Source organism: Cucurbita maxima, unplaced genomic scaffold (assembly GCF_002738345.1).
Source record: "Cucurbita maxima cultivar Rimu unplaced genomic scaffold, Cmax_1.0 Cma_Scf00019, whole genome shotgun sequence".
In the NCBI taxonomy this organism is placed as follows: domain Eukaryota; kingdom Viridiplantae; phylum Streptophyta; class Magnoliopsida; order Cucurbitales; family Cucurbitaceae; genus Cucurbita; species Cucurbita maxima.
Genome location: NW_019272035.1, coordinates 257,046 through 266,105, shown reverse-complemented (window position 1 = coordinate 266,105; position 9,060 = coordinate 257,046). Strand labels below are relative to the sequence as shown.

Here is a 9,060-nt window from a genome sequence, read left to right as displayed (position 1 = left end):
AAAAAAAAAAAAAAAAAAAAAAAAAAAAAAAAAAAAAAAAAAAAAAAAAAAAAGGGAATAAAATCTTCTAAACTTAATTACATAAACATAATTTCCACATCTATAACTGTTCCATTTATTTCTATTTTATAATTACTCATTTATTCTTTATTTAACTAAACTCATTTATTCTTCTACATACCCAAGACAAAAAAAAAATCTTTGTATAAACAAGATAGTAAGAGAGAACATGAAAATATTTCTTCCCATAAATAAGACTGATGACAGGAATTATATTCTTTTTTTCTGTCCCCACCCAATATACACCCGCATATAAAATATTATTGAATTTATTACCATATTTATATTTTAATTCTATCCGAAAATAAAATTATTTATTTAAAAAAAAATTAAATAAATAATATATTTTAAAAATAAAATCTTGACAAGAACTAGAACCTTACCAAGAATCTACCGCCCATTGATAGAGATGAGAAGAGAGAAGATTTACCTGCATGTAAATATTTCAGTTATAACAGAGATGGGCACAAAAGTACAGCGAAGGGAACATTTTTCAAAATCAATTATTAAATTTAAATTATAATATATAACTCTGATTTTTATTGGATAATGGATATCATGTAATAAAAAATTATTCCAACCATAAAGGGTAGAAAAGAAAAAACGTATTGAGTTGCAAATATGGAAGATAATTACCCATCATGCAACACTAAATGTTAAATTTCCATTAGACCTAAACGCAACATCTTCATTGGACATTAAAAGTGAGAATCCCCTATTAAATAGAAGGTAAAAATACCTTCCGTTTTAGATTTAGATTTATTTGTTGTGGTAAAATAAAAAATTATTATCAGTATTTATGTAAAGTATTTGTATATCCATAAAAAAAGAGATTCTAAATACCGTAGAAGTTAATTTTTTCCCCTAAAAAAAGAAAAAGAAAAATTATAACTGAGATATTTCTCTCTGGAAGATTAAAGATTAATATAACATATCTAGCATCTTAGGCAGCTAAAGAGATAGTGAGATGAACACAAAACCTTTTTATTTGATCAAAAGAGGTGAAGAAGAGCCTTACCATTGCTATAATCTTAATCGCTACACCTGACTTAAATTCAAACGTAAAAATCATCTTCACGAGATTTGAAGCATTAAGTAAAAAAACCGAGTTAGAGTTAATATTTTTCAACAGTTTAAAGAGTGTTCAAATTTGATGAAAATTGACACCACATGTTAAGTAGAAAAACACTCCAAAGTGTCTAAGAATTTTGTGACTTTTTTTTTTTTTTTTCGTTTTTCAAATGAGTCTTATTGGGATATTAAAAAAAGCTTCTTTCTCGTTTCACTTACTAATACTCACTAATACTCACAAGGGATCGCATTAATATTAAGATGAGATAAAAACACCTTGAAGTAAAAATCTCAAAGTTGACTAGAGAGGCAAGTTAAGTCATTATACAAGCAATCTAAGTCAAGTCCATAGGAAAGTTATATTGACAATATTAAGATACTTCAAAGTACACAAGAAATTATGAACTATATTATATTAGACGTTTTTGAAGGTAGTACTAAAGACTTGAAATTTACAAGTGACTCCATTTTCATTCCTTGGAGGTGGAGCTATATCTTGAAAATCTTCCAAACAAACGAGTATAATATCATGATTCACAATAGAACTTAAATTAGAATATGCATGCAGAGTGATAGCTAAACACCCATTGGAAGAGCTACAATAAATTGAATATAATGGAAACCCTCGACATATAAGACAGAGATAAACAATCACACAACTACTTTACAGGGGAATTATCCCAATTGACTTCATTAGGTGAAAAAAAAAAAAAAAAAAAAAAAAAAAAAAAAAAAAAAAAAAAAAAAAAAAAAAAAAAAAAAAAAAAAAAAAAAAAAAAAAAAAAAAAAAAAAAAAAAAAAAAAAAAAAAAAAAAAAAAAAAAAAAAAAAAAAAAAAATTGTAGATCCGCCTATCTTAAGGTGGACCAAAGACCTAACTAGAAAGTTGGTTGAAAGTTTATAAGCATAAGAAAGTCTATCTTAAGGTTGACCAAGGAGAAACCCGACTTACACATTGGAGATCTGAAGATCTAAGTCCCAAGGGCAGACCGGTCTCTAAATAATTTGATGAGCACTTCCTTTGAAATTTTCGAGATAGTGCAAGTGTGGTTTTTCTATGCTTTTAAAGATTTCTATATACAATGTTTTTCATAGGAACCACCTATGTGAGTGTTAAAGAGTTACTCCTATGGGAGTTCTAAAACATGAATTCTCTAATTGTTAAGATGAGAAATTGAGTGACTTTCAAAACTTAGTTTCCTGAAACTAAAATGATTGACAGTCTAGTAAACTTGATTGATCTTTCACAAGGAAAGTTCAAAATTTTTATTGCTTATCCTCATACAAGTTTTTCATTGGGAAAAGGGCAAGCTTTTTTATTTTTATTTACGGCTTATCACAAAAGATAAACCTATCTTTTATGTAGGGAATTGCTGGAATGAATGGTAAATGATTCTTCCATGTGTAGCATCATTTATATATGTGGATTGTGATTCTTTCATGAGTTGCATCATTTCGCATCCATGGGCTATATTCCTTCATCCATTGGTCAAGTATTTTCCCTATTTCAACCAATTAGTAGAAGAGCCACAACTATGTGAATGACTATGAATTAGCTATAATGTGTATCTTCTCCAAATTACAAAAATAACGCACTTCTCCCATCAAAACTTAGTTGAAGCTCAGCTTGTTCCACATAGTATTATTCACTAAACTTGTAGAATGAGGTATTGCACTTATAAGAAGGTAATTTAATCTATCCTAAGAAAGCCAGGCACTATTATAAGTAAGATTGTTTGAAGGAGACACAGAAAAGTCATAGAATACAAACTTTAGCTTATTTCAAAATTTCAAATGCAATGCTAGTTTCTAGATTGATATGATATTCACGTGCATAATAATATCTATACCTAATAATTGAGGTAATGTTTCCTAAAATTATAAAAGGCCAACTCTTCAGGACCTTCGAGAGATGGGGGACTTCACCACGCAACCCCTCAGTTAGGTGATTTTTATTCCCTTAGTATATAGATCCAAATAAAAATCAGATTCCTGATACAACACATGTTCTCATAACAGTAGTTTTCCTTTTTGGAGAAACAGTTGTTATGCAAGACATGGCCACGTTTCTTTGTTTGGGCATCGAACTCTCTAATCTTTTCCATCTCAAATGATTCTGAGATGGAAAAATTAAAAAAAAAAAAAAAAAAACATAATTGTTCGTTCACCCTTTTTCCTGTCAATACTAGATTGGTAGACTCACAAGAACCAAACACATGGAGATGGGTAGGACGAATATGCCTAATCATAGTGATCAGAATTAAATGATTTGACAGTCTACCACACAGAAAGGTTAAAAAACACTTTTTAAACTCTAAACCATTAAAATTAGCCCTTCAATCCTTAAATTTAGTTTCTAACAATAGATCCTTTATGGTTTTTAAATTTATAACAATTATGTCTCTAAATTTCAATATGAAACAATTTAGTGCTTTTAACTCTAGATTTTGTAACACTTTAATCACTCTAGGAAAAAAATTGCACTTAGTATTTGTTGTTTATGAACACATTTAGTCTGTAATCTATAGAGATAAAAAATTATATTAAATCTTTATAATATTTTCACAATAGGAACTAAATTGTTACAATTTTAAAGCATAGAGACTAAATTAGTTGGGCTTTAAAAAAGAGTTTATCTCCATTTAACTCTTTTAAGTTTTATTATCAAATGGCCATATCCAATCACTCGGGAAAAACTTATATTAACAGAGAACATTTCTATAGGATAAGGTTTGGAACACAAGTCTCATACAGTAATCATATCTCAATCATACAAAAAAGTTCAACACTCACAAAAGCATACCAGCTAAAAAATCTGGTAGAACCAGTATTAGATTCGAAGCTACTACTCAACCAATTCTGCGGGAGAAGGAATAACAGGCAAAAGAAAATTTCCAAATGGGGAATCAAGGATTTTAAAATTACCAGTGCAACAATCTTGTTTGGCCTCTGCCACAGCAGAACTCTTATCTTGTAGGATCCTAAATTCACTTCCACTAGCAACAGGACACTGTGCAAATTCAAAGTCATCATAAGCAATCTAATGCTTGATAAATAAGTATGATAGTTTTACTAAGAAAGCAAAACCAAAGAAATAAAAATTCTCACAGTCGAGCCTTTAGTTGAGACTGAAATTCCTTGTCTCTGTACACCAACTGAAGATAAAATTCTGCAATAGATAGGTTTTACGAATGAATTCAACGCAGAATTATTAAAGCAGCTAATACTAAAGTCCGCTGTTCTTTTGATCTTTTATTTCATTGTCGAAACGATCAATTACGAAGGTGCAATCCAATCCAGTAGTTGAGATTATCATCCAAAAGGAAAATATCAAAACAACACACTATTAAATTTTCTCAATCGATAATTTCATCCAAATCCAACACAAACTCCATTTCTTTATCTAACAGCAACTAAACTGAGAAATCTCCACAATTGAAACATCTAGAAGTCCAATCCAGTCTCCTCAGTAGCCTACCAAAATCATCAGCAGTAACTAACATCTTCGTCGTAACCTGAATCTTCAAAATTTAAAACCCTCACATCCTTGGTGTTTCATCTAACAACTCACGACAAAGAAAAATAAACTGAAGCGAACACAGAAGAGATTATCCATTTACACAACGGCGGTGGCCGTCAAGGAGAAACAAGAATTACCGGCGGGACGGCGTATGATCGATTTTCCGCCGCTTGATCTGCGACGAAGGCGCCCTGATTTCCCGGTCATTTCGCGGCTTCGAAACGCTCCTTTCCATTTCCACAGAAGCCCAGTGGATCAGGGCTATGCCAAAGTTTTAACGAACAAAATACAAGAAGATTATATTGGGCCAGGCCCATTCCTCAAACCCTTTAGTTATGGGGAATTGCCAAGTAAGGCCCAAAACAGTGGATCAGGCCTATCCCCATGCCCAATCAAGGGAGAAAAGGCCCAATAAGCCCACTAACCCACTAATGGGACAAGAGGCCCAACAGATGGTAAATGGTTAAATTACAATTTAGTCCCTAAACTCGTATCTCGTAAGCTTAATTCTATTTCAAATAGATTTTTTGAGACATAAAACAAAATTGTGTATCCGATAAAATATTAACATTTAATTTTATTAAATACAAAAATAAAAAATTTAATGACGTATAAACTAAATTTGTAATTTAATCAAATATAACTGAGTTCGATGACTTAGGGACGGTCCCTTAAGTGTCAAGGTATAATGGGAAATGCATTAAATAAGAGATGTGACCCTTTGTTATTTCTTTTCTAAAATATGTTTCGAGTTCTATTCCATCTACTACTTCCCAATATTATATAAATGTTTTCTACACAACGGCCATGTGTTTTGAGAGCCATCAGTTGGTACTCAGGGAGACATATTGTGCCCGTTTTGTGACAATTTTACTATATAATAATTGCTCCCTTTCTCCCATCTAATCATGCATTGCCCTTTCCAATTAATTCACGGCTAAAGTTTCCTGTCTCGGCTTACACGCAGTGGCTTGGTTAAGAGAATCCACTCGAGCTATAGCGAAAGCGAGCCACTTCATGCAGGCAATTGTCACTGCTTATGGACATGAACCCAAATGACCTATCCATAGTTAGGGTGAAACTTCTGTTTAGCTAAATGGAGGTCAGAATCGACCGAAACTTCTCTCATAGGATAATCGTTTGACTCTTATTCACCACTAAGCCAACCCACGATGATTTTCACGTCGGTCGGGCCAATTCTTAGTTGTTTATTCCTTAAAAGAAATATGAATGGAAGATCTACAACTTGGTTTGTACATATTATGGGAAATGTTGCATGTTAGGTGGACAAAACCCACTTTCTCTCCCAACAAATATATGTGCATGTGTTTTTAGGAGAGGGAGAGGGAGAGAGAGAGGTAGAGCATGACATGATGGGAGAGAGAGAGAGAGAGAGAGAGAGAGGAATGTAAGGGGAGAAAGTGAAATAAAAAGTGAAAGGGCTTAAGATAAGGGAACAAAGAGGGAAAGAGGAATAGTGAGAGTGTTCACTCACAAGGACACCACGTGGGATACATGATGCCCTAAAATCAAGTTGTCTTCCCCATTCCCTCTCTTTCTCTCCATACTTATTCGTTTGTATATGCTCGAGAACTCGACCTATATGGGCTGAATTTTTAGAAAATCAAAATTTTGAGTCGGTTCGCAGGTTGACATTTTCTTGATTAGGTCAACTCAACCAACCGGAAGACAGAGTTACTACCAAACTCAACATTACTCTACTTTTAAGATTATTATGAAAATTAAGAATATTCAATATCGGTAACCAATGTTAAAAGATTTGATAATTGAATTTTATGAGATTTTGATTATTAAAATAATATGTACCTAGATAAGTAGAGAACCCAACCCAACCAAAAAAGAATAGAAGGTTAGGTTGGGTTGTGAACTTGGATTGCTCAGAACATCGACGTTGACTCAAAAAAATTTCCTAACATAACCCAACCTAACCGGCTTACATCTAAGGTGTTAATTCTTAATTATGAAAAGCATATTATATTTTCAAATTATTATTTAATTTGTAACCCTTAATTGAAATTTTAGGATGAAAATTGAGTACCCATAGGAGGAGGGGCATAATGAGAATGGAGGTGAAAATAGTGATACAGTCAAGAAACAGAAGCGTGATGTTTTTTGTGCATTTAATGAGCTACCATAGGTCTGTGATGGTGATGGGTGCTACTATGCATACGTTAAGATTAGAACATCCAACAAGTCTTTTGTCTAACGAAAGAAAACTTACGAAAGAAATAGACCAAACATGTCTGATCTTTGGAGACATTTCCCTCAATTTTTAACCCTTTTTTTTAATTATTTCTTTTGGTAACAAAAGTCTATTCCAATTCCAAAATGCCATAAATTGGAAAAATCAACGGAATTGATTGCCACGTTGGCTTGATGGGTGGAAACATAAAATATTCAAAATAAATGATAGACCCACCTAGAAACAGCAATATTAACCAGTTGGTGAAAAACTTTTATTTTTCTACTCAAGTTTATTTATTTAATTCTTCTTTTTTTTCCCTTCACAATTTGGATATTATAAATTTATTTATATTAAAGAAGATATTTCAGATTAATAAATTAAAAAATGGGTTTTTTTTTTCCTTTTTTATGGATGGGATTCCAAAGAGGTTGAAAATATGAAAATGAGAATAATAATTAAAAAACAAAAGGTTATTTTTAAGTTGAGAAATTAAATTGGTTTACAATTTGGTGTAAATTAAGAAGAGTTATGTGTGGGCGGAGAAATCAAGGGTAATTCATCACCCGCAGTACACGTCAGCACGTGGGACCTACAAGCTTGAAAGTCCCAGTCAGTGGTTCCGATCACATACAACATGAGCCCAGCACAACAAACTTGGGCCGACAAGAGCCCCAACCAAAGCCCACAAAACCCAACCCCTAATCTAAATGCAAGCCCAACCGCCACCGGCATTCCGACGCCGTAAAACGCGCCGAGGTTAATATTCGCCGCTGCTGACGGCCGCGCGCTTCCTCTCAATACGCCGCATCCGACTGTCTGCGGGCAGTTTCCGAGCTCACACAGTCCCAAAATCGGCAGTGCCACCGATGTCAGCCGGAGAATCTCGCGGTCGTCGGTAAACATTCTAGCCCACTTATTCCTCATCCCCGTAGCAAACGACGCCGCTCCCAACCCCATCATCGCCGCCATAAACACCGCAACCACGGCGGAGAGCTTTGCCTTCTGTGGCCGGCTCCCGCCTAGCTCGTTCCCGACGCGTGTAGAAACAGCAAATCCAAGAGACGACGGAAAAATATAAATCAACGACGTCGTTTGTATCAATACTCCCATTGAGGCAACGGTTGCTTTGGGGTCCACAAGAAGCCCACACAACACGATCATAATCTCGTACCACCACCACTCCAAGCAAACCGATATACAGCTCGGCGCGGCTAGCTCCAAAAGCGGCTTCCAACCGGTCAAACACTCCCGGCTCGGTGTCGTCCACGTCGGAGCGTGAACACCTGAAACGACGATGTACAGCGCCAGAAAAACCAACACTAAAAAATTCGTAGCCGCCGCCGAGGCTGCCAAGCCAGCTACCCCAAACTTATAATAACTAACCAACAGGAAATTGATCGGCACGTGACATAGAGCCCCCCCGAGTGACGCTAAAGTGAGCGGGACGGTGATGCCCTGAGCGCGAAGGTAAATTCTGATTGGGTTAATGAAAGAATTGGTGACAAGATCCGGGAGAGAGAAAACCAAATAGGTCTGCGCCATTTCTGTGATGGTCGGATCTTGACGAAGGAAGAGGAGGATTTTGGCCATTTTTACCCACAGTAAAGAAATGGGAATTGAACACACAAGAAGAAAAATCACCGAACGGTGAAGGGTTAAAGAGAGGAGCTTCGGACGGTTGGCGCCGAAGGCTTGGGAACAGAGTGGCTCCATTCCTAAAGCCAAACCAGAGAGAACAGAGTAACCAGTAATATTAGCAAAGGCGATGGCAAGTGAACCGGCGGCGAGTTCCACGTCACCAAGCCGGCCGAGAAAAAGCATGGAAATGATTGAACGAGAATAGATTATGAGTGCCGTTAAAGCAATCGGGAAAGCCAATGAGAACAAAGATTTTGCTTCCGTTACAATCTCCGAACATGAGAACAACTGCTGCTTCTGCTGCGGCGGCTGTTTTTTGGGGAAAACATCAAAAAACTGAAGTAATTGCGATGGTGATGGCGGCGGCGGTGGCGGCGGGCAACTGGTTGCAGGGGCAGAGGTAGGATTTGAAATTGAAACACACATGATGATTAATGAAGAGGAATGAAGGGAAGTACTTGTGTGTGTGTTTTTTTTTTTTTTTTTTTTTTTTTTTTTTTTTTTTTTTTTTTTTTTTTTTTTTTTTTTTTTTTTTTTTTTTTTTTTTTTTTTTTTTTTTTTTTTTT

General features: G+C 34.9%; 2 protein-coding genes across 2 annotated transcripts in view; both read right to left on the bottom strand.

Annotated features, from left to right (window-relative positions):
• Positions 1-4,897, bottom strand: part of LOC111493878 (hexokinase-1-like) — an 8,729-nt gene extending 3,832 nt beyond the window's left edge. The window contains exons 1-3 of the mRNA XM_023143786.1: positions 4,788-4,897; positions 4,239-4,299; positions 4,047-4,140 (exon numbers count right to left, since the gene is read on the bottom strand). Of these exons, the coding sequence (XP_022999554.1) occupies positions 4,047-4,140; positions 4,239-4,299; positions 4,788-4,885 (253 nt within the window). The 5' untranslated portion in view covers positions 4,886-4,897. The remainder of the gene's footprint in view (positions 1-4,046; positions 4,141-4,238; positions 4,300-4,787) is intronic.
• A 2,439-nt stretch (positions 4,898-7,336) lies between these two features.
• LOC111493826 (protein DETOXIFICATION 51-like) lies at positions 7,337-8,991 on the bottom strand. Its single transcript, XM_023143706.1, has one exon. The coding sequence runs from the start codon at positions 8,918-8,920 to the stop codon at positions 7,373-7,375; it is 1,548 nt and encodes a 515-aa protein (XP_022999474.1). The 5' UTR covers positions 8,921-8,991; the 3' UTR covers positions 7,337-7,372.
• Positions 8,992-9,060: the final 69 nt, after the last annotated feature.

Coding starts and splice junctions, on each gene's coding strand:
- LOC111493826 (XM_023143706.1), bottom strand. CDS start 8,920: ATGTGTGTTTCAATTTCAAATCCTACCTCTGCCCCTGCAACCAGTTGC.